This window comes from Antrostomus carolinensis, unplaced genomic scaffold, assembly GCF_000700745.2.
Source record: "Antrostomus carolinensis isolate BGI_N321 unplaced genomic scaffold, ASM70074v2 scaffold4240, whole genome shotgun sequence".
Taxonomy (NCBI): Eukaryota; Metazoa; Chordata; class Aves; order Caprimulgiformes; family Caprimulgidae; genus Antrostomus; species Antrostomus carolinensis.
In genome coordinates this window covers 53796-80285 of record NW_010287613.1, presented here as the reverse complement: position 1 = coordinate 80285, position 26490 = coordinate 53796, and the positions used below count along the sequence as shown (strand labels likewise).

Below are 26490 nucleotides of genomic sequence, written 5' to 3'. Positions count from 1 at the left end.
GCTGAAGCCCATTTAATATATATAAACACACACATACCTTCCGGCTACAAATCTACTAGAAAGGAGCAAGAGGGCATTATTAACTCACCGCTCTGGAAATGACTCATATAAATGTAAATTCTTAAGTCAGTAAATCTTGAACTGACAATGTCAAATTCTCAATAAAAAAATCTTATGGGTGCTGGAGCTGTTGTGCTCCTGTGAGAACCATTCCCCTTGCCTCCCCCTCGCTGATGCCTCCTGCTGCCTCCTACGTTCAAGAACAGCACTGGAAGAGTTTCCTGGATTTTGAAGTAGTCTCTCAAAAGCAGATGCAACGTAGGTCACAGTCTGGTCTCTCTGCTTCATTCAAACCTTTCTTTTCCATTAATACTGGAATCTGTGGTCTACTTTGTCAATTTCTTTAGAGCAAAGAATATAATTTTCATAAGCTGACAGACTTAATTTACAATTCAATTAAAATACTTAGATTTTCCCCTGAAAATGAAAATTGGTAGTTTATTCTTCTCATCCATTTCTCAAATCACAGCTGCTGCAATTCTAATAGCAGTCACGTCCTAATTTAAGTTGCTGAATCAGAAGTAAACTTTTGAAAAATATACAATACTGTGGAGACTATGATCAATGGACTGTATTTGAAATCTAAGCTACAGTATCCATATTTCAATCTTTTAAAATTACTTTATCTAAATACATTTAATCACTGTTTATGTATGTTAATATATTTAAGCTGATTAAACATAGTAAGAGTTAGCCTTAATAAGTACAATAAATACCAATCTGCTACAAACTCTTCAAATCATATCTCATAGAAAACTAAATGCTGGCTGCTCAAGTCATGTTTGAAGCAGATGTTAATCTTCAATTTTATAATCTGATTTATGGTAAATTAAACTCTTACATGAAAAGAAGCAATCTGCTCCCGGTCTAAAGGCTTTGTCACAGACAGCTGTCCAGAGATGGGGTTGATGATGAAGATGCCTGTTGGAGGTTGGTCAGCTCCTGGGCCAGTCACACTGTACCGTAGCGAGAGGCTTTTATCACGATCAGACCTAATCTATGTATCAAAAAACATAATGCTTACATTAGCTACAAGCAGCCAGTGGATGGGACTGCTGCTGAGAAAAACATCAGTTTCTTTTTTTTTTTCTTTTTTCCATCTTTAAGTTACACCTGTAAAAATAGTTATTCTAGAAATGGTATAAAAAGTTAGTATAAAGCTTGAAGTTTTCAGTTGCACTCCTTGGTCAATGAATTTTCAGGAACATAAAAATATCCCTGCTTATTTCTTATAATAACATAAATTGTATTAAACCAAAATAATAAGTTTTCTTACTTTAAACAGAATTGTTTCGATCTTAGAGAAAACATATACTATCATAAAATTAGATAATATATAAAAAGTTTGTTCTGTTTTTTCCCCTTTCTCCTGTATCTTCCCAGACCAAAGCTCTTCCACTACGGTGGCAGCCCTTCAGAAACTTACTGTTTTTGTGTAAAGACTGAACTTTGGTCTCATCTTCCCAGGGAAAAAATTGAAGGGCAGTGCATCTGTGAGGAGCAGGTGAATCACCAGCATGCACATGAACAAAGCAGAGCAAATCTGTATCAACCTGGGCTAATGCTTTACCAAGTTCCAACAAATCCTCATGGAATTTCATCATGATCAACTAGTACCATGGTTAGAAGCCCTGTCCTGTGACGGGCAGGGGCAATGGCCACATCTGTGCTGCAGAGTCCAGAGGAGCAGCTCATGTCCTTACCCCATTGCATCCTGTTCCCTCCTGCCCCCTGGTGCACTCCTCCTGCTGCTCACCCCCCCATTCTTCCCCAGGTGGAAAACTCCAGTGCAGAAGACTGGAGAGCTCTTAACAGGCAGAGATCCTCTTCAATCACTTAAGGAAGTTATCACAGCACTTACAAACCAAACCAAGGTCACCTTCCACCAGGACAGAAGCATAGGGACAACCTAAAAATCCTAGTAAATGCAGCCCAGCCTGCTATGCCCAGAGGAAGCAACAGACACCAGCCCAAAAGACTCTGATAAATGTTCGGACTATGAACAAGACATCATTCACACAAAATCTCTTCAAGAGCTCTCTGAGGGACACTGAAACCACATTTCTATTAACTTCCTTACCCTAACTAATTCCTGAGGAAAAGGTCCTCGGGAATTTTCTGGTAGGTTGATTGGAGGAATAACCCAGTCTCTCTTCTGCCTCTTCAGAGGGTTGCTGTGCTTGTATTGTTGCCATGGAAATATGATGTCTTCAATTTCCTTTTGGTCCTTTCCCAGGTACAAGATAAAATTAAGCACATGTTAGAAGGAGAATTACTAGTAGACATTATAAAATAACTCAGATGCAATTACATAATTGACTGAAAGGCTGTTTTTCCTCTGTGTTCATAGAACTGTTTCATTTTCATTCACAGTGCAGTATGAAAATAACCAGTATTATTTACAACTGCACTGCAAAATTTTAAAAACTCCTTTTCTTTTTTCCTTATTCAAGTTGGAGGAGAAATTGAATTATAAACCATTTATAACATGGCACTACTGTGTAAACTATTTTGCACTTTACGAAAAGTAGTTAATATTTTGCAGAATTTAATAGTATGCCGTTATGTATTTCTCATTAGCCAGAACTTCAGTTCAGGTAATGTACAGCAGTACATTAAATTTAGATCTGGGTGTGCTAAAATATAATTTGAGTTCCAAGAGAAGTTTAATACATACTGGTAAGGAATGTCTCAAATATTTATGACCCTATTAAATCCCATAGAATTAATGCTATAATTATTTTAAACCTATGTCAGCCATGATGGATGCAGTAGATGACCCACTTTACACACTGGGCATTAATCTCTGCTAAGTGTCAACATTCCCTTCCTATTCCCTTCGTATTCCCTTCTCTATCTGCACTCATTTCAGCCTTTCGATGCCAGCATACATATAGCCCTGCTAGCTTGCTTAAGGGTGGAGACAGGGTGACAAAACTTTTTTCCAAATCTTTTAAAACTTTTTTTTTTTTTTAAATAATAATCTAATCAAATATGCCACAGAGTGAAAAGAGATGCCCAACTGAGGGCCAGATTCTACTACTCTACATTCTGCTGATGGCAAGGATGCCTGAACTGGATCTTTGGGAAGAACAGGGCATGCCCTGTCATACATAAGCATCTGCTCTAATGCGAGACTTTTACAGACAAAATTACATTTACTATGTTAAAAACATGCCTTAGAAGATTTAAAACAATCATCAAGTAAGCAAATAAAAAACCTGAGGATTACGTTGCTTTGGTCTCCAGTGTGTTCTCGGGAAAAATGTCTTGCATAACCACACTGTCTATTTTGATATTATGCTTAAATCTTTAATGTCTACCTATTACAGGTATGTTATTATAGGAATAAGTTTTGTTTTTTATTTGTAAACTAAGCACTTTATAAGAAAAGGTAAGAAACAGCGGGTATCGAGTAATATAACAAGAAAATGTAGCAGAACTCATACTGTTTTCCTAATGTAAATGTATCATTATTTGTATATTGCTAAGTTAGATTTTTTTTTTTATAGTACATGCTTTTCCCTATGGCAGCTTCCAGCAGAGGGAGACTACCTTCCTTACCAAGTAGTACTGGAATCATTCATAATTTACAATCTCCATTTGATTATGAAGAGACAAGGCAAAGCCAATATTCCCTGCCAGAAATGCTTTCCTACTACTGCTGTAAATCTACAGCTCCCGTCTAATAAATGTCATTGATGCATTTTAGCACAAATTTGTTTATTTTGTGGTTATATTTAACCACTTGAATAAATACTGTAATACCTTCAAGCAATTTAAAATAAAGAAATGACCATGTCTGACTTAAATTCAGGTATAAATTCCAAACTACACAAACAAAAAGCTCAAATATAAATGAATCCTATATACTTCAACAGGCATGCCTTTCCATGCCTTAGCAAAGCTACAGAATAACAGGCTATAAAGATGTTCTTCCTGAGGCTCCAGCTCTGCATGCACTAGTTGACCATTAATAAAATGCCTCATGGAGAGGCAGATGACAGACAGAATCAAATCCCTATTTTTCGGTCTGTTTGCAGAGATACATTTATACAGGCTGCGCTCAGTTGTTGTTTTACCTTTTCTGAAGTCCCTGCAAAGGCTGGATCAGCAGGTAGCTTCACTCTCATTTGCCATTCTTCCTGGGTTTCCTTATCTTGAGCAGACACGATGAACTCTGTGGGCTCTGCTGAAAGTTGAAAGCTTCGCTCTGCATAGACCACACCATCTTCACCTACTCTAAAATCTTCTGGTTCACTGCTTCCAAAGTGTATTTTTTTGTTTCCATCACAGCTTTGAAACCTCACTGTAAAACAGACACACAAAATGAAGAACAAACAATGTAAAAGCAGCCCACTTGAACTCCGTACGACATAAAATGCATTAGGAACAAACATTCAAAAGCAGAAAGACTTAACTTGTTGCTGCTATTATCACATGCAATTATAAGCTAAGACTCATACTTAGGGGTCAGTCCACATAGCATCAATGTCCTTCTGCAGATTGCTAGGCAGAGGGAAGTTTTTAACTCCAGACACACTGGTCTCCCAAAGACACACACTCCACCTTCCACACGCCCCCAAGAAAATTACTTCCCTCCATGGCCTATGCTACTTTTCTGTCATTTTCCAGTGGAACAGCTGCGAAAAAAAATCCAGTCAAGTCAATTCGTCAAAAACACTCAACAAATTTAATTGCACTGCAACCACAACTGCAAACACAACTGTGCTTCCAGTACCTTCTCTGCCAACAGGGGTAAGGCAGAAACCCAGAGTCCGTTAAGAGATTAAGTTCTGTGCTCAGCTCAGCCTGTGATTCAGCTGTATCAGATCAGGCAGGTCACTTATGAGCTCTGGACCTGACTTTCCTCATCCCTCATCTCCAAGATGGAGGCAGCAGTAAATACTTACCTCACAGAGAAAATCTCAGTTTTTGTTGTATGTTTTTTTTTTTTTTTAAAAGCTATTTCAGGTACCATGTACATTCATTCATCTACTTAAGAGTAACCCATTCTTGCATTCTTGTTTAATTCCCCTCCTCCTTCCTTTTGTCCAGACACATATTGGAACAAGAAGTCAGTAAAACAGATTGTACAGACAATGATGTGAAGTGCACAAAACAGAACTGATAACACAATGCTGCTTTATTTACCCAGTTGCTTTCACTACCACTTATCTTCTGAGTTACTGCAAATAGTAGTAGGTAAAAAAATTGAAGTGTGCTTTTATAACCAATGATCATTCTTTAATGTTTCCAAAGCATTATGAAGTATTTTGATTGTATGGGCAACAGAAGTGCAAAACAACGTTATGAAGGTTGTGCTGAAATACACATAGTGAAGACGAAATGAAGCTTTATGCCTCATTTCAGTTATTGGACATTTTATACTGTGCTAAACCATGCACAAACTATTTAGCTTCAAAACCTAAAGGTCCCTCTCAAGAAAAATCACTACTAAATGTCATGCATCATATGCTTCCTTCCATAATGCACTGTTTCCAGGAAAGTACCGAGAAGAATCACACCTTTTTGTATCTTTCAAGGACCGAGCTGATGTTTGGATGACATATAAGATTTGTTTCCTTACTGTACCCTTTCAGTTATCCAGAATACCCCATTTGCCCTCACCTGACAGAAAAGACTGTACGAAATACTTATTTAAAAGGGTTCCTCACATACAAAAATGAGACAAAGCACAGCACTCTCCAAAATAAATGATAAAATGTCAATCTTAATACTGATCTTGCCGGGCTGAGCAGGGATCCTGCTCTTTCCAGATGACTCACAGAGTTTGAAGGTCTCCCTCTGTTAAACACCAGCCCCACCTCAGGGAGAAGCATGCCACGCCCCACAAAGCACTGAGCCCAGGGAGAACAAATCTGCCCATGTAAAAGGCTGAAGCCCCACTGATAGGGCTCCTCCTGTAGCCCTCCTTTTACATGTTGCCTCAGGTCTTCCTCATCAGCAGTGAGAGTGTTTCAGTGAAATGCTAATAAATTCTCAGTCTCTCATGTAAGTGTTTGTATATATTACTTTCTAGGCAATTTATATTGCTCCTCAATTCCATTCCACCTGCTCCATAAAGTACAACTGACTTCCTTTCCTATGGATCTACAGACTGCAGGCCTGCAAGATTTGGAAAAGATGACAGAACCTCTGGTTTACTGTTCACATGGGAGCAGAAAATTGACAGGCAGAAGGTTCAGCTCCCAGATGTTCCCCACTCATCCCAGTGATCTCCCACTCTTTTGAACACCAAGCGTTGCGGCTTGAGTCAGCTTAGCACAACGGTATGCTGAAAAGCAACAGCTAACTGCAAAAATGCATGCCACTTAAGCCAAGGATATAAAACCACCACTTAAAATAACAACACCAGTACTATCATTACCACAGTCCTAATTCTGTAATTCTGATTAGCAAAACTTTAGAGTTGGCTATTCTATATTGTTTATCACAAAAATAAAGAGGTGTCCAAGAAGAGTTTACTCAAAAGTCACTACATCTAATGATTGAAGAAGTTAATGACTGGACTACCAAACAGCACTGCTCATACTTGGGTTCAGAGGCACAGACCACCCATACCCCAGGCACGGAGAAAGTTGGGCCTCCTCTAAGCGTCTTCTCTGTTCACAAACAAAACTCTCAGTTAGAAACAGTTCACATTAAGAGACTAAGCAAAAAACCAGCCAGCAATATATCCCATAGCTTTGTGATTCTGCTGACCTCTCATCTCAGCTATGAGTACTCTCTAAATCTGCTCTTCCAAAGACTGTCCTGACTTAAAGGATGAAGAACGAGCCAGATTCACCTCTGTCTCTTCTCAGAATTACTTCTGAAAAGTAGCGAGTGGGAAGAGAATGAATATTAATTTAAACATTGATCATTACTAATTTTTAAATAGGTGAAATCTAAAATTAACATTACAGTCATTATGGTCCAAAAGACTAAGATATCACAACAATATTTTATAAAAAAATATTTCCCAACTATTGCACAGTAACATAATGTATTCATTTTTAATATATTCACATTTATAAAGAACATTTATTTCCCCCTATCTTCTTACATATAGACTCCAGTAGCCAAAAAAAAAACGAAGAAAAAACCACCCTGCTGGCCACTTCATTCACTGAAAATTCCTCCTCCAGGCAACTCTGTATTATGAAATTCAATGAAAATCCCTTTCCTTCAACAGTATCCTGGTAAAAAAAAATGTATAAAATTGTCAATACTTTGTGAGAATTATTCTCCCTTTACAAGGAGCACACATTAACAAATTATACTCAAGTATAACCATCCATAATTAAATTACCTTGATAGAGTACAGGTTGTGCAGTAGCTACTCTCCCCCCAGCTGCATGTTTATCAGTCTTGTAAATTCGATTTAGACCACTTTGCTTCATTTTTCAGTGTTCAACTGGTATGAACTAAGAATGATTTCTGACTGTAGGTTTAAATAAATGATGCAAACATTTTTGCAAAAATGCGACAGGAAATTTTTTTTCGCTGAGAATAATGACTGTTTATATCAACCCCGTTCTTTCTACAAACCACACGGAAAGGAGGCATGCTTTCCAAAAGTCATTTTCTGTTGACGGATCAATCGTATGGATTCTTTTAATTTTAAAAAGGTTAACCAGACATACTACAGAGCATCTAGTCATTTTATGTGCAATAGAAAGAGTAATCAAGTATCTTATTTTACTGCTTTTTAATAACACTCTCCATATAAATGATCAGATACGAGTACCTCATAATGCATAAAAACAACTCACTGGTTTTTAAATATTTCTCTTTTGAGTATCTTCTGCACTTTCTGAAAAGCATCTGCCTTTAAAAGATTGCTTAGTATAATATCTGAAAGTGCTAGGAAGTATTCAATCATCATTTGAAATGTAACTATTTTGGTTTTACAGAGAATACCTTTGGTCCTATCAGAACAATAATACACACACCAGCTTTGACACATGAGAGTAAATGCAATTAGTTGACATGCTCAAAATAAGGCCATGCATAAGGATTTACAAAAAAAGGGTCCTTTATACAGAAGAAAAATTGTATTTGGTATTAGCATATAATTATTATTAAACATTAGATCCTAAGACAAGAGACTATTGGTATCCTAATTTAGGAGTTGTTTTTTTTTTTTTTTTTTTTTTTTCCTAAAAACAAAACCAATTTAATTTTTTAAAAAAAAAAAAAAAAAAAAAAAAGATAGAACCTCTGTGACTACAACATTCTAAAAATGAAAATCTACAGCTCTGGGGTATTAAAGCAAGCTTTCCAGTGAACACTCTGGCATGGAAATAATTGCAACATATGTATATATGTGTAGTGTACAAAACGTTAAGAACGAAACATGCAAATTCTTTTAAAGTGCACTAGAGAGTTACACCACTCATACTCAGGTCTAACAAGATGACTGATTTATATTATCTATAAAATACATCTCTAACCTCATGTACCTTACCAGTAATCATCAATTACCTAGAATAATTTCACAGACAATAAAAACCTTTTTTTAGCTACTCATGCTAGTCTGCACTCTTTGCAGAATTTTCTTGATGCACTTTGTTCTCAAGACAGTTGCGTTGAGTTCACCATCTGGATTCCTGCACTTTGAAAATATCCAATTCACTTTCAGATAACATCCACATGCTTACAAAAAACCAAAAAACTGCATTTCCTTCTGTAAATTTGTTGGAACAGTATTATTCCTCTTGAATGCTATTCTCAATGCTAAGCATCAACCTCAAGGCTAAGATTCACTTAGAGTACATTATGGAAATTGCAACAAATTCCAAGTGCTAACAACATACACACTTCAGCAATACAGTTAAGAGTGTGTATCACAAAATGGAAAACTCAGGTATATTTAATCCACTCAGGATGATGCTGCAGCGGATAAAATAAACAGAATAAGAAAGTAGCTTACATACAAATACGTGCCAGATACCACTTTTACCTTCGACAGAATGAGAAATTATATGGAAACATTTTGCTTGAACTGTCTAGCTAGCTGCATACTTAATATCTGAACACTACTTTCTCCAAGAACACTCTGTATTTAACAGAGAGAAAAATTGGAGAAAACTACACTAAAACATATAAAAAATAGTAATTACTTTATAAATTAGTAATTTATTCAGACTGGTTACTTCTGTATCTGTAAGGTGATCTTAGTCCTTAGTCCTACCAACGGAGTGCACGTGCTCGTATTTCAGCCCATGGATTGTTGCAGTGGCACGTAAAATGCCCCTGAGACATCCTTTACTACAAATATATATAACCTTCAAGAGAAGTGGGTTTTTGACATCATGGTGGACCGTTATAATCACAAAGAACCAAACTACATTCTAAGTTGCCTTTTCCATCACTGGCAGCACTTTTGAAGTGGGTCTGAATTTATAACTCTCTGAGAGACTAGCTTAAAAACATTATTAATTTTTGATTTTTTGATACATGGGTGGTCTACAGTAGCCAGAAAATGTCTTGTTCTCACTTGTAAGATAAATTAAGTACAGAAATTGCTGATGCAAAATAAATACAGAATATAATCAGATTATTTTCGGCAATGGCATTTTCCTACCTGTATTATAACTCAATTTGTCATTGTATCCTTTAAAAGATACTTCAATACACCAGTGTTGCTTCTGATAGGTTCTTCTGGTGTTTTTTATAATCCTTTTTTCTTTTCTACTTTTATATTCATGCACTGTAGTTTATCCCATACTCCAGACCGTCCAGAAAAATCTCAAAGTGCTACTCATTTTAAGCCTTTCTGGAGTAACCAACCTACAACTTTAAAATAAATTCTGGCTGTCAAAAGGCAGCTGCTTACCACTTTCTGAAAAGCAAGCCTGCTAATTCAGTAATTGCTTCTGAAAACCTCTGCCTTTGTGCTGAGCACTGTGTTCTGCCACCCCAGCCCACGCCAAGTTGAAGGCTATTTCAGTGGATCACATGAAACCATCTGTAGTTTTTCCACTTAGTAAGGGCCAAATATGGCCATTTGGTTCTAATTCCTGATTTCACTTGACTTCACAAGCTTTATAACCTGGTGTCAAGTGAAAGCCAGGCTATAAAGTTCACAAGAGGGGGAAAAAAACAGTGACACCAAAAGTTTTAGCTGAGATAACTCTGGGGATACCTTCAAGCTATTTACTAACTTTAGGTTTTTCATAATCTGAAACATAGCAGCTTAACTTTCCACACTTCCATGCTGTACTGTTTGCTTAATCATTTATCTATTCAGATAGGAAAATAATAATTAAAAGAAAGTGATTTGCAAGAGTTATGGTTTGATTCATACTGTACACTTATTTCATTAACTTGAAAGCAGTTCCAGTGTGATCTGCAGCAGGCATTAGGTAAAACCTAGTACTAATGTATGACTTTATTCTACAGAATTAAGATGCTGAGTAGTCTATTGCAGAAAAGCTATAAAGTTGCATTAAAAGTTGTATTATAAGATGGTAGAAATAATGGGTGCTAGTTACTCCAACTGACATTCATGCAATGCAGTCCTCTTCCCTGCCTCACTCTCCAGACTGCCAGCTCTGAACAGACGAATATTCACATTTCTTTCCTCTAATAACATACTTCTGAAGCAACCTGGCAGTCTACAAAACAGCAGGTCGGTGGACATAGACCTCCTCCCTCCCTATTTCTGCAGCATATATTTTTCTCTCTTAACTTGTACAATTGTATTTTGAGATATTTTTTTTTCTTTTCAAGTTATTTTATTGCAGGGTCTAAACAAGAAGTATTAAATCCAAGCGTCTGTCCTACATGAGAGGACTGCCTCCTCATAAACCCTACTAACTCAAACACTAATGTCTATTTTAAAAGTGTTTTCTTTCACAGGTAGCTCTCACCAGACTGTCTGATTCTTGCATTCACAGTGAAAGACTCACACAGCTCTCTAATAAAATGCCATCTAGTTTCCAGTTCCCATAATCCTCTTTGTTTACAGAACAAAGTCGTAACAGGCATGCCAGAATTAAAATGGGGATAATGTTCTTTCTATTCGATAGAAATGCCTCTGCAGCTTTTCAGAACGGGAATACCAGCCGTCAGCAAAACACAGGACTGGTATCTCAAACAGAGGCCAAATTATATCTGATTCACTGATCCTTTTCAGTCCTTGCTTCTACCACTCACTGACACAAAGATCTTCTGCACTTTGACACCCCTTTTGTCTTTATTTTAGAAAAAATAAAATGCAAAAAAAGAAATAAGCATCTTCAAGAAAGGGAAGTACTTATATTTTAACAACTGCTTTTGCTTTAAAACACAAAAAAGTTTATTTCCCTTTTCCTCCACTCTGTATTGTTTAAGGCAGTTTCACCATCAATGAGCCTACAGGCCCCTGCAGAATTCTGCATCAACTTTTTTCCTAAATGATCTAGCTGAAAGAAAACTCAGAAATAAATATCATTTCTGTACTCTTGAGTATGCAAGGCACCTTTAATACTTTCCCAAGTATACCATTCTACACAGTAATAAAAAGAAGGATTAAACACTAATCTCTTATACCCATAATGTATCAACTGACTACACCTGCTAAAATCCAATTTGGTAATTAAAAAACATATCTACTGAACAGTCAGACTGGGAGACTAAAGGGAAAGTACTGTCTGTGTAGATAGCTAGCAGAAAACAGTTTCAAAATTCAAGCACTTAACAAACCTATTTTTACTTCTCTTCATTTTTATATGACCTTAAGCAGTACAAGAAACAAATAGCTACAATTATGGTGCAGCAATTAAAGGGTAGTTTTAGTGTTACAGTAATGATTTAAGTATCTAGTAAAAACTTGATAAGCAGCTTTGTCTTTTAGTCTATCTTTAGAAAATGAAAAAAAAAAGTTACCTTATTCTTTTTTTCTCTCTACTCCCCCTTGTTAGCCGTAAGGAGAGCAAGAACAGAGAATAAATGCTTTTATATGTTCTCTTTGCTAACTGTTCCTGGCCCAAAGTCCTTCTAAGCTTCAGGTTTCACGTTTTTTTCTAGCTCTTCTTTCTTTCTTCTTTATTCCTTCCCTGATCTCTAGGTGTTCTGTTTTTTAGAATTTTTTTTAAACTTACTTTATTCCCTGATGCCTCCATTTTTCCTGCCCCCTCTTTTCAACTGTGCTCCTAACAGGTGCCGAAGCATTGCTAATTTCAGGCTGACAACCTAGGCTGCGGCTCAGGCTTCAATCACGCCTAGTCAGAAAGAGCTGCCACTGCAGGGCTGTCTTTTTTAAAAAAATAAGCTAATTAACAAGAAAAAAAAAAAAGAAAAAAAAAAAAAGAGCAGGATCCTGGAGTTTCTGTAAACAGCCAGGACTTGCTGAAATATCAAACGGGCACATACTTTCAAATGAGCTGATGATCTGCTTCACCAATTCAACCGGTCAGCAGTTCTTCACAGTGGTTTAAGCCCCCACACTAAGAGGGGTTTAGGAATAACAACAGAATACAGAGGAAAGCAAGCATATATCATGTTTATGCTGTATGTCATTTCTTACCATGAAAAGAAATAAAGAAAAAAAAAAATCAGGGATTTTTCTCATTAAATTACAGGACTAGTCAGGCAGAAGCGAGTGTCGTATTTGCACTGTATTACAACAAACAAAATTCCCAGCTCTGACAAAATGGCAGCGATCCTGCCAATGCTTTCACTTCCCATTTTTATTAAAAAAAGTGTCTTGAAACAGATGCAGTGCTATTTAATATTCTGTATTCTGCTGCACAATCCAGGATACTACCCATCACTTGGGGGCACATTTTGCAGTCCCTCCCACATGTCTATGGATGCAGCAAGGGGAAAGGGGACAGTTTTCCCTAAAGTTGCTTTTCAGCTTCACTATCCAGCACATGTCAGTGCTGCTTCTCCTCTCTCCTCTCCTTCCTTCCTCTGCCTGGTCTATCCAACACTCATGGCTTTTGTCACTCCCCCACACGTCATTCCTCTGGGCACACTATGGTCTAATTTTCCAAAGCTGCAATTATTTTTAATGGTTTCTAAAAGGTCTCTAGTCATCCTGAAGTTACCACAGCAGCTCTGTGTGTCACTTCTCTCCTAAAAGGTCAATTCTGTTATCTCCAGGGGGAAGAACCTGGAGAACCTCCCAGCCAGTGAAGCTGGACATGGACACGTGAACACAACTGCACCGGCATCCCCACAGCAAACAGCAGGCACAGCAGATCCACCCCTATAAAACAGAGCTGCTCATTACCTTAGCAAATGGATAATGGTGAAAAAATACCCTATTTGCTTGAACATTACTTTTGTATCAAAAAAGGGGCAAGAACCTACCAGTTACCAAACAAGGTGGAAAAAAGAGCAGAGACAGCCTAGCAGGATTTACACTGATGTGTTAGATAGCAATAAAAATCTTAAATCCACGAGATTATACTATCACTGGATCATGTCCAGTAGGCCTCAGGCAGAAAACTAGTTGCCATGGCAGCTTAATGTTATCTAGTCAGACCTCAGGTTTTTATTATTATTATTATTAAACACAGACATCTGACCTTAAAAATCAAAAAAGCCCTTGGTGACCAGTGCAGGCTAGTACAGTGTATTTTCACAGCCAGGCCAAAGTAGTACTTCCTATAACAAAGTAGAGAACTCAAAAAGCTAGGGCAATGTGTTTGTCTCATTATAAGGGAGTACGTGTGGGTGAAAGTAACCTCTAAATGGGTATTCTCTTCCTCTGTGTATCACTTTCATAATTTAAAATGACAAAGGTGCTGTGCTAATTAATCATTAATTAATTAATCATTAAAGAGAGGAAACACCAAGAGAACTGGCAGGAAAATGCCTCATTTCATATATTTGCAGGTACCTCTATCACCTGGGTTGTTCATTCAGTAGCTTGTTACAGCATCCCTCCAAATGCACCTCACATCCCCCCTAGATGCAATAAATGTCTGTAGATACCTTAAAAATAAATGAAGGACCACTAATATTAGCCATCCTGTTTAAATGAATCAGAAATATATATGCAATCATTTGGCACCGCTGACCATGGAAGTTCACCTAAAACACTGCAACACTATAGTGAAACCTTTGAGTTGTATTCAGTCCTACACAGAACAGCAAAGAGTAATTAGTACATATTTTACATTTTTTTCTTCTTGAACTAAAATAAGTACAATGATCAGAAAAAGAAAAAGGAAAAAAAAAAAAAAGGAAATCCAGTGCTGGAACATTTTTTTGGTGACTAGCACTTGGTGAATGCTCACAGATTATGATTAATTACTTTAACCTCCTTGGTTGATTACCTAAAACATATTCTCAATGACATGAAAACCATTCACTGTTGAAACATTACCAAATCTTAACAGCACAAAAGGAAAAACAAAAGAGGAAGAGAAATTTTGCTTCTTTGGGTCTGAGCTATGGACTCAGAACTTCAGACTTGAGTCTTTCCAAATTACTGTTTTATTTCATATAAAGTCCACCAGACTCTAGATAAGTTAGAGAAACATTCACTGCAAGAAGTATTATCATCTCTTCATGTCTGGCTGCACCATATAGTGCAAATTCTTTAAAATGACCAACACGAGGTCACTTGCCTTCAGCTGACAGAGCTTAAGTCAAAATTCAAGTGATGCTACTTTCCTGTAAGAACTTTTACCATTCTTTGCATATCTTTTCTAAGGATTACAAAATTACGAGGCTCAAATAATCCACTTAAATTCAAACTGACAGTAAAAAAAATGGCAGGAATAAAAAAGTGTTACACTAGGAAAAAACACCAATAAAAACTGTTTTCTTTGCAAAATGTAGACAAGTGTGACAGCAGCACAACGTGGTACCCGGGTTAATAAAGGAAGGGGGTGGGGGGGAGTCTTGGATACAATATGCAGACAAATAAGAGGGATACAGACAGACTTCATTCAAAGGCAACTCTGAATATAGACACTGCAAAATTAGGACATCCTTTAGGATCCTATGCCAAGACAATGCTGTGCAAATTTATGCAATTTATTCCAGGTGGGACCAGACAGAGACAGACCTGGCTGAACAGATTCTCATTTAACAATAGCGATTCAGTCCAACCACAGAAGAACAGAAAAGAAAAAGAACAGATCTTCTGATATATTTGAAGATATGTTTGCTATGATAAAATGCACTTTTTTTTGTGTGTGCGTGTCTAGACTTTCCTGTGGGCCTTGTGAGTGCAAAACACAAGACACTTGACATTCAAATTGTGTTAGATTGGAATAATGCCTGAAAATGGCAGGGGTTTGACTGACTGAACTAGAACTGAAAACGCTACTTTTAGCAAAGCCTCAGGACGGGAGCAGGATATTACCTTTCTGAGCACTTTTGCTGGTTTGAACAGTTACATGAGCTTCAAGACCAAAGATTACAGTTACAAATACCACAATGAAAATCCCACATGTGATAATAGATCCTAAAGGGAAACATTAAGCTTCATTTCTGGATGTGGCAATTAACCTATTACTGTCTGAGTCAAGACTATTTTGCTCAGAAGCAGTGAGGTATTGTACTCTATGCAGTCTTGATTTTTCAATTAGTCATGACAGCCTAAATTTCTTAGTAAAGCTTACTCAGCATCACTCTCCACATGCCCAGACTGCAAAGTGTCTGGGGGTTATCCCTACAGCAATCAGTATAATGGGACTGATCCCTGACTGAGAGTTCCAGTTATTAGGTGAAAACAGTAGTAACTTCTAACATTTACATGAATCAAACACGGTCCAAGCAGATGGATAATGGATACATTCAGTGGTAACTTGCAGAATCAATACATCACAAAAATTAAACTAAATTTGCCTTTAGAAACACAAGTAGGGTCTTATTCCAATAGGAAGGTATTCCTTGCTTTGCTTACCAGACAACTAAATATTAATTTCCAAAAGGAATCTGAGTGGAAAAGTCCTATTGTAATAAACTTTTCAACATTTCAATGGTTATTTTAACTGCCATCTGTATTCCTCTCAATTTTCCTCAAATGTCTGAATTCCCCAAAAAGACACCTGTAGCATTCATTCATGAAAACAAACATCTCTTTTCACTTCCACTCCCTCAAAACAATGCCAGTTTGCAAAGGGAATAAAGTCATGCTACGCTTGCTGTGTACAGTACTGACCACTGATGCAGTTATTTTTCCTTAGGATAAGCATTATTATGAACATCTTGTCCAAAGATCACTGAAACGCTGTACTTTGATAGCTAATATAAGCAGATTCATGATCTATCTAAATTATTGTGAAAGTTACTCCTGGCAAAAGTCTTTCCTTTCCTGGTGCACAATGCGCAGTTCCTCTCCAATAAATCTCAAGACGCTTACTATAACCAAGACATATCTTCATATGCATATGAAAATGCTTTCAGTCCATAAATGCAATAGTTTCACCTATCGAGAGAAGACGAAGTCATTCAGCGAGACACCGTACTGAGTTTCTGTTGAAACAAAACTGTAGAGCGTGAAATAGCAACCTGTCATCAGATGTTGAGAGTCTGATGTTCATCAGCAGCAGCTAAAACCACCCTCTCCTCCCACCTATGTCTGAGGGAATTGACAGCCATCTGTACACAGGTCTGGTCAGTCTACATCCTGCAGGCAAGGACTGGAGTCAAACTCTGTAATGCTGTTTAGGATCTATTTCACTAGGGTTTAGGGCTGTGTTTTAGGAATTTTATTAAAAAACACAAACCAAAACCCACCACCTCAGGAAAAACAAACAAACAAACAAAAACCCAAACCAACCCAGCACAAAAAAGCCACAAACAACTCCCCCTCACACACATTCATTTCAAGCACCTTCAGTGCAGCTCTTCTTCACTACAATCTACTTTTTATTAAAATATGCATACTGTAATTGGAGAATAGACCCATACCCACATCACCCTACTTCATTTTATATTAAAGGTGAGGAATTCAGTTGCCCTCAGGAGGAGGCTGCAAACGAATGCAGGCTGAGAGCCTGCAAACCCAGGTTTGGTAGTTGTCCAAAAGGCACCATCCAGAACATGTGGCATCACATGTCTTCAGCTTTGTTTGGACAGGCTGCTCACAGGGAAGGCACTGCAGACCTTCCTGCCAGTAGAGAGAGTCCACATGGCTGGTGCATAACACTTTGACAAGGTAATCAGACAGGTTAGCAAGCAATCTAATCAATTTGAGCAGCCGTCTCAGATGAGCGCTCTGAGTCTGGAATAACCCTTATTGAGTTGGGCAACGATGATAGTAAATGAGTGACGTGTTATTTTGATTTGCCTCTCAGGGCTCAGATCGTGGTATCTAAAGCTCAGCTTCCCATGAGAAAGGGATTTCTGCAAACTAAAAGCAGCCTCTCCAGCAGCAGGAGGAAGCAGCAAGTGAAATGGAACAGATCTGACCTTCCACTAAACATCTGAGCTACATTTTAAAATACTGGCACTGAGAAATTATTACTTCGCTTTGATATGCTGCCAAGGGAAAGCAAAGAGCCACTGAAAACTGAACTCCGTTTAAAAGTCGTATCCATTTTTCAATAATCTTTGTAATACTGTGTACATAACTTAAGCATGCTACAAAAGACAACAGACTATGACATCATGTGAAGGTCTGAACACATTCATGCTTAGTAGCATCATAAATCAGAATTATTATCAAGGAACATGTAAGTGATGCCACAAATTAATTACATACAGTAACCTGGGTATGGAGAAAGGCATTTGGGTAAAATTAACAAGAATTTTGGCTCACGAGCACACAACATGGCTGCTGTTCTTTATTATAAGTTAACATTTCTATAAAGTTCACTATAGTAGGTTTTTTTGGGTTTTTGTTTGTTTTTTTTTTTTAATCTGCAGAGATGTCCCTTTTAATGTGCAACTGTTGGCATTTTGCCACTACAGATGTAACTTACCGATTTCCAGAAAATTGGTATCACCAATCTACAGGCTTTTTCCAGAAGTCCTTTTGTTGCTGGATGTCTCCAATATTACAATTCAACTTCTTTGAGGACCAAGGGAACAAAGTAACTTGAGACATCCGATATTTTAGACATGCAACTGTGATTTATCTGTGGTACTCAAAAAGCCCTCAGGACAAAAATCAGTAACTGCATTCAATCTATTCACAAATCACATTAAACTGTCTCATGTACAGTTGCATAGCTTTGTTTTTCCTTTAGCTTACCTTCAGATCCAATAAATTTCTGCTCTTTTGCCAAGTACTACAATGTTAACCTGGTTTAGTGTTAATTAATCTCCCTTTCCTTAATACACTATCTCCACCATGTCTTTTCTTCACCTGCCTTCTACATATGATTCTCTGCCTTCACATTTTTTAACTAGATGCCTTCAGAAGGTGTTTGCTATAAAACGTGTCCATGTTGTTCATGGCAATACTATTGCTACGTAGGCCCTTGTCAATAACAGTGAGATCTCTTCTATTATTCTCCCAAATAGGAAAGATTGGGAGAGAACGAAAAAGTCTCAGCTCCAAAGGTAGCAGACACAATGGTCTTCCCAAAACCTTGATGCAGGGTGGCAGAACCAAGACAAACAGCAATGCCTTAGGAAATGGATCTCCCTCACCTGGGATGGTTTACTGCACAGTATTTTAGGAGGTAACAAGATGGGACACAACACTTCTTTCTGCTATTCTGTCAAATGTATTCTCTTCATCACAACTAGAGATGCTCTTGTCTAATGATGGATGAAGAACAAATGTAACTTATGCTATCAGAAACAATTCTTAAAGCCATTCTAACAAACAGACAAGATCTAAATTCAGAAGACTTCCAAAAAGGGATCAGATATCAGCACACAGGTCTGTAAAGAAAAACTGGATAGTAATACTGAGTAACAAAAAAAAAAAAAAAAAAGAGGAAAACAAAAACACCTCTATCAAAACACTGTCCTGAAAACCTGTCACCACTTAAACTATGTATAGAAATCTTTGTCTTATTTTTTTTCCCTTTAAAAAGGACTATGATTCATGTAAATGTTTCCTCTCTTGTCAAAAAGGACCATTCTCTCTTTGTAGCCTCATCAGGTCAAAAGCATAGTCAAGCCTGTAGTGCTCATTGACCTGAAAGGAAAACTGAATGTTTAAGAACAAAAACCTATGTCATTTCTCTAGATGAAAATGGAAAGGATCCATCTTTCTCTAAATGCCTTTTCAGTCAGGTATCAGTTTTTATTTTAAAATATTTATTAATAATATTTGAGACTTTTCTTGGCTGTGGTCATCAACTGCAGAAGGCTGAAATGTGGCAGTTTTTTATCAATATAAGAAAGAAGGCTTTGTCCTTTGCTTTTTTTCATCTGAGCCTGAAATACATTTGGAAGGTTTAGTCAACAAATACACGTAACTTTGAATTAGAGCACTGGCTCATCAAAACTAAATGCAGTTTTGATACTGTTTAATGTTGTGCTGCAAAATATTGCTGCTCTCCAAAATTAAATTTACCAAGTTTTTAAAAGCTGTATTTATGCTTCCTGACATAGTACTTTATTACATTTACTGGACCAATAGCAAAGTCTACATTTCTCATCTGCTCATAAGCACTGTGCACATGTAGTAATGATTCGAGTATTTCCTTTCCTTACTATGGATGATAAATTCTAAGAAAAAAACAAACAATAAACTTCTTGGGGGCTTCAAACGTCTACTATAGAATACAATCCAAGGTAAACAAAAATTGTAGAGTAAAGGACACAAGGAACAGGGCATAACTCCTATAGAATAGTTTGGGTTGGAAGGCACCTTTAAAGGTCATCTAGGCCAACTTCCCTGCAGCGAGCAGGGACATCTTCAACTAGATCTAGTTGCTCAGAGCCTCGAACTTGAAGAACATCCCTCCTGGGTCAAACAACAGGATTTTCCCTGCAGAAGGATAACAGAGGTCGAGAGGTGAGAGATAATGAGAATCCACTGCTGCTGCTGCTGCCAGGGCTGAGCCGGGCATTTTCAGACAGCACAGGGCAAGCACCATCTGAGCCCAACCACAAGCCTCTACTCCTCCTATAATAGCTACAGACCTCTGTCTTTCCAGACAAGAGAGGCCACCTCAGCCTCTTCTCACACGAAGAATTTATGCTCTGACACACAAGCACACAGCTGGAGAATACATCAGATGACACGGAAACGCTGTAGCCCCGAGTTCTCCAGTGAGGTGGCTGCAGGGGCAGGACAGCCACGCAGGCAGGACAAGGGGTCACACAGGTCAGCAAAATATCAAGGGCAGCAAATTGTTTAGTGACTATTGTTTACTGTGCAAGTGGCTTTTGACTAGGAGGGGTGGTAATTCTTTCCAGTTTGCCTCGGGCAGTGAAAGCTATAAAAGCGTTTGTACTTGACTGGTACCTAGGGAAATCAGACCCAGTCCTAGGTCTGTTTCTCTATCAAGTTTGCCAAGTGGTATGCTACGTGTGGCACACTTCTGCATTTTTTTTTCTCTCTCACCATCCCAATTATTGTACATAATATGTCCAGAAAGAGCATTTAGCATGCCAGTTCAAAAGCAAACAAAAAGCAGGCAAACAAATCCCTCCAACACTCAGTATTTAGCAAGCTGCTTTGCAAAGGTTTACAATTTGAGCAGGAATTTGCCCTCATCATCACAGGAAAACACAATGCCAAGCAGATTCCTCGTGAGAAAAATCTCTCTCAGGCTAAAGATTTGCATGGCAAGTTGAAGGAAGCAATAAATGGCTGAAAAATAATTTTATTTACAGCTTGGCAGAAGTTAAGTGACAGTGTCTGCACTATCAGGCATTACCAATGATAAAAACAGAAATATGGCTTTTTAAAGTTTATTTATGGGCCATTATGCAGTTTATGCTGCACCGCTATCACATGTTAAATGAGATATTACAACACAGCTGGTGACAACAGGGAATTTCAGTAATAACCTTGAACAATCATTTTATTTCCCCCCCCAGCCCTCATCTAGGTAAAGGTACAATTTTTGTCAAAACTCCTAAAATTAAACTGTAAAATATTACTTTCTTTGAAAAATAAGAAGATGACTTTGGTTAATAACAAACCATTTATAGAAAGGAACAGCCGACCTTTAAAAAAAAAATAAAAGTTTATTTAACATGAAACTGAAATGATTAAAAATTTAACAGATTATAAATTGTGATTATTAAATGCAACTACCAACAATAACTCAGAGAAAAGTGCTTTGTCTTTTAGGTTATTTTGATAGCACAGAGTAGATTGAAACTAATTATAGTTTCAAGGTCTTCATCATTATGCAACTCAATGCCCACATCAGTCAATTATTAAAAACATTGTATACACACAAACCAAATGATTATGGTGCAACTGAACTACTAAAGGAGGGCAGCCACAATATTAGGGTGAATTTAAGCAAGACTTGAAAAGTCTGAACCAACCAGTCATAACCTGTTAATGCAGTGAGTGCAATCAAATCAACCTTAAGTTCTTACAAGTCTATATAAAACTCTAAAATCGAAAAAAAATTAAATAAGCCTCACCCCCACCCTCCAGCTTCTAGGCATTATTTACTGCACTGCTCTGTTAAAACTGTAGGATGGCATCTGAAATTTGAGTTCATGTTGCTTTTCAAAAAAACCCAAAGACTGAAAGCACTAAAGTAATCTTCGTATTATTTATACTTGCTTTAAATGAGGTAAGAGAGGAAAAAATTCTGAAGAGATTGCTCCAGAAAAGAAAAACACATGCATTTTCACTTGTGATTTCATTTAAAAGTTAAACAAAAAAAACCTTCCTGGACAGGCATCTCAAATTGATACTTAATAAATAAATAAAACATCAACAACCACAGACCAGCTTTTCCATAGTAAAGTCACTGTGTTTGCAAAGCAAGTGCTAAAGGGAAACAAGGAGATACCAGAAATCTCTCTGTACTACACACTGATATTGATTTGGGAGAGTCTGGTATGCATGAGAACTGCGAGACTGCATCCTAGGGAAATGAAAAGGAGCTATGACATGGTTTCTGATGCCTGGAATCTTTCCACCAAATGGAGGATTTTTGCTCCTGTGGTTTTTCCTAAAATTTCTCATAGCTATACAGAAAAAGAGGCAAGGGGGGAAATCAAGGCTGATAAAGCAAGAAGCATGTCCCAGCCTCCCCACTCCTTGACAGTATACCCGCTCTTGCCCCTCAGGTAGCTCTGCAGAGGTCCAGGTAGAAAACCAGAGGAAATCTTCCTAAACTGACAGTGCTAAGGGAATACACAACTGGCCTCAAAACCCGAGCACAGGCAAGGGGGAAATGCTTCTGCCAAGTTAGTTATGGCCCTGGTCATGCACATCATGGGTTGCTCTTACTCGTTCCACTGCAGACTACAGCTCCACTAATACTGTCTTACTCCCAGTCTTTTCTTTCTGTCTACAGTCAAGTCCTTACTTATCCTTTCAACTATACCAACACAATGCTTGCAGAAATCAATTTCATCTTTAATATATTGGATCCTGACATACAAATAAATTAATGGTCTACAATAAACACTAAATGGATGCAGCATCCTCAGGATCTCAGATGGATTTGAAGGCATATATAACACAAGCAGAATTGACAAAAGATCCTTAATAAAGATTTTCCAACATATATAACTTTTACTTATCTAGATGTTTATCTATATATTTTTAAAGCATATTGAGGTTACCAATAGAACAAAACTGCAACCATTCAGGCTGGAATTTGCCATGAGAGAATTTTAATTCTTTTTGTCTCAGTCATTTCTGAAAGTGACAGTAGGAAAAACAGTTGCTTTACTCCTACAGATGTCCATGCTAACTACCTTGACAAGGCCTGTTGCAGGGATGGGGTGGTGTTCTTGACTGTCACAGCTATAAAAGACAAATAATTACATTATCTTTAACTCTTCTTCACTTTAGCCAAAACAGACCAGTCTTGGATCCAGCTTCTCCTAGACAACTGTAAAGAAACAGAACTGTGATCTCCCTCATGGGAGACAACGTGTGCTGCCCTTGAAACTGTATTTCATCATCAGTTTTCTCTAAGCAATTGGCAGCGAAGTACCTTACACAGAACGGGAAACAGAGGCCACAGTTTTGGGTCAGATGAGCACTGGAAAAGGATTGTGATATGCTGCTCAGAGAAGAGGTACCATGAATGATTTCCACTCATTTCCCCCCTCCCCCCAGTTCTGCAGATTTGTAAATCTGCAGACTGACAACTATACAGAAATCCTAAAACTGTAAGTATTTTGACTATCTAAACTTAAATTTGAAACCAGCAGTCATTCAAGAAGGTGGAACACATGGGCAACAAAGAGCATGCAGAACACAAGATTCAGTACATCTCTATTCAGTATCAGGAAGGCAGCTATTATCAGATGCAGAATGGGCCTGAAATGCAGAGAACGCCAGCGCTGTTGCAGGCGTTACTGGGAACATCCTAACTGCTCGTTACAATTATTCAAAGAAAGATGAGCTGGGACAACCCCAAAATAATATCTTTAAAACTGATAAACCAAAGCTTAATTCTTGCAGTAAAACTGAAACTGAAGCAATCACGTAAAGTACTTAGGTACTACCCAGAAAACTCACGGTTAAAAAAATGGCTAGAGGATGGCCTTCACAGCCCATCTCAGCCAGCTCACTACAGAGCAGCACTGAAAGATGCAGTCAGCCTTTTAGACATGGTTGTCTTGGAGACACCAGAACACACTGCATTGATGACAAAGGAAACAAAAAGCTGGATGCACTTTCTAAGGCTTTTAGTCTGCTCCCTTTCATGTGGAGTTTATGGAGGAGGGCCTCCCTGGGATGGGTATGCGGAGAATGCGGCAGCAGGACCAACTCATTGAGGTAGAAATCAGCATTTGCTTCAGAGTTTCATGCAGCCCCAGAGCACCCTTTATCCCCAGGAACGTGCCACATGGCAGCTCCGGCAAACAAGACACGTATTTGCTCACTTTCAAAGTTTAGCTCTGCATGAGCGTTAAACCCTTCCAGCCAAAGATCTTTAAGACGAGTAAAGCAAACAGTGCCTCCTGGTTTGTACCAGGGTCCTGGAGCTGCTCTGGAGACTCTCTACATTTATCCCAGTTGTCTTTGGCTAGGCTCCCTCCAAACTAGGTAGAAATCCGGCAACATGCTTTGAGCTAACAGAGCCACAGAGTTTCCAGCAGCTAGCAGAGGAACTACTAGTGGCATTTAGGCTGTTAACTATGAAAACAGCAACTTCTATCTCACTGCAACTGAGATACACACAGAAATGAATTTTAATGGAAGTTTATTATTATAGAGGCCACGAACAGTGAATCCTTCCTATTCCTATTACTGAGTAACTCTTGTAACTCTGTAATGTGCAGCTTCCACATAAAAATGAAAGATCTTAGCTTTGTGAGGAGATAGGCCAACCATGTAATTTTTGTTCTCCCTTAAGCTGCCTAGAAAGGAAGGCTATTACCATGAAGCAGCACTCCATTTGAATGGACCTCTTCGATGCTGCACTGTAATACATTCATTGTGTACAAGGATCTTTTCAATCTGCAGTACTTTTCATTGATAATATAATTCAGACCTATATCAGAGGATGCCATGACAACAATAGTAACTACTGGCTTTAGATACAAACTGTCACATGCACCTACCAGTCCCTGAACTAAGCACCAACATTTACATCAAGCTGCATAGCATTATAACACAAGCCTAAACACATATGCTCCAAGGGTTCTGGTTCCCTGTCTCCACATCTAAACCTCTTGTAGGACAGGTGTGATACTGACGCTTACTTGCAAAGAGAGCACAGGGGTTATAGCTATTTCTCACAAAAAAATAAGATGGCAGGTCTCACCCTGCCACAGGTCATCTGCTTGCATGAATGTTTATAAATTTCCTCATTTCATGGGCTGCTGACTTTTATATGCCCACTTGCAAACTCCACAAGTACACCAAAAATCGTGCATGATATACCAACATTTAGTTCTGACTGACAGCAGGATGGGTGCAGATGAGACGAACAAGGAAAAACTGATAATCTTCCACATCACAACCTCCTCTTCCTTCATGCTGCTTCTCTCTTCTGTCTGTACAGGGGCTTGAAAAGGAAGGAAGATGTGAGGCTACACAAAGATAGGTGTTAACTCCTTGCCATCCCAGTCTGCTCTGAGGGTTATAAAATGGAAAATAGGTACCTGACAAAGAGGTATTGGAATAATCAGTACTACCACCATCACGCCTTAGAAGATCTCTCAACATCTTTACATAAAACTACTCATCTGTAGTAGATGATTGCTACCCTCTCAGAAATATGAGAGGCAATAGCAGAAAACCGGGTCAAATGATGCAAAAGACACTCAATCTGATGGGATCAACTGCTGCTGGCGTCCTTCCGAATCAGATCTGCCTATGCCATAACACAGCATTAAGATCACCATCTCAGTTTTGGCCCATCTGCCTTGCAACTAAATGCAAAACAGTATATTGTATTCACTGAATTGCTGACAGCAGCTGTGTTTTTTCATACTGCTAAAAATCAAACTATGGATACCACAATATGGATTTTGGAATCTCATTTCAGGCATCGCATGGCTTAAGATATATAGACCAAGCCAAACATTATCAAAGCAGAATACCTCTCAGCTGGAGAACCTGTGACTTCAGCAAGATTAGAAAAATCCAGAAATCCTGTCCCCCCCGTAAAGCGTACCTCAAATGCCACCCAGAACACTGGAAGACTGTACCCTTTCCAGGGCTCAGTCTGTGGTGCTTGCTTTTCTGCTAAGGCTTCAGTATCTTCAAGCAAAGTCTCCTTGCAGAGGCATGCCACAAATACGACAGACTGCTGTCCATATTGGCTATATCTCTTTACACTCACAGTGCGAAGCCTGCTTAACTGGTTGATGCTAACAAGTTCCTTTTTCTGTATGTCTGTAATGTCATGGCTTTGTACTTGAAACAAATGAGATCTGCTCAGCATACCAGCTTTTTCTTGGGTACAAGCCAGAAATCCAAGGAATTTGGATTGAGTATTTATGGCTGCAGCACCCTAATGACCACTACTTGATCATTCTTTCTGAAGTGCAGTCTTTGACTTGTCCATCATCCAGATTGCAAATCTGCCACTATTGCCTTTAAAAAAAATAATAATAATAAAAAAAAAATCGGCAGTGCAAGTGCAGATCTGGAAACTGTGTTAATTTTTCAGACTGGGACAATCTGGCAGAATAAAAATGTCTCTTTGATGCATCATTCAGAGTTTCTTTGATGATGAGTAAATCGATACACTCTGTGTACAGATGACCTATTCCTTGGTTTAGCTACTTGTATACCTGAAGCATCTATGACAGTACAATTTAGCAGGATTTATTCCCTCATTTAGTAAAATTAAACCCCCAACTATCCAACAAAGAACACCAGTGGTACAGTGCAAGATCCTGCCTCCCACATAAGAGTACTCTGATTTGGATAAAGTCAAATTTTGCACTCATGGTATGATG

The 26490-nt window shown here is 38.2% G+C and overlaps 1 protein-coding gene across 1 annotated transcript in view; it reads right to left on the bottom strand.

Moving 5' to 3' along the window:
- Positions 1–26490, bottom strand: part of CDH2 (cadherin 2) — a gene marked incomplete at its 5' end in the record, with an annotated part of 106315 nt that overhangs the window by 35124 nt on the left and 44701 nt on the right. Inside the window, 3 exons of the mRNA XM_029083856.1 lie at positions 902–1057; positions 2141–2287; positions 4143–4369. Of these exons, the coding sequence (XP_028939689.1) occupies positions 902–1057; positions 2141–2287; positions 4143–4369 (530 nt within the window). The remainder of the gene's footprint in view (positions 1–901; positions 1058–2140; positions 2288–4142; positions 4370–26490) is intronic.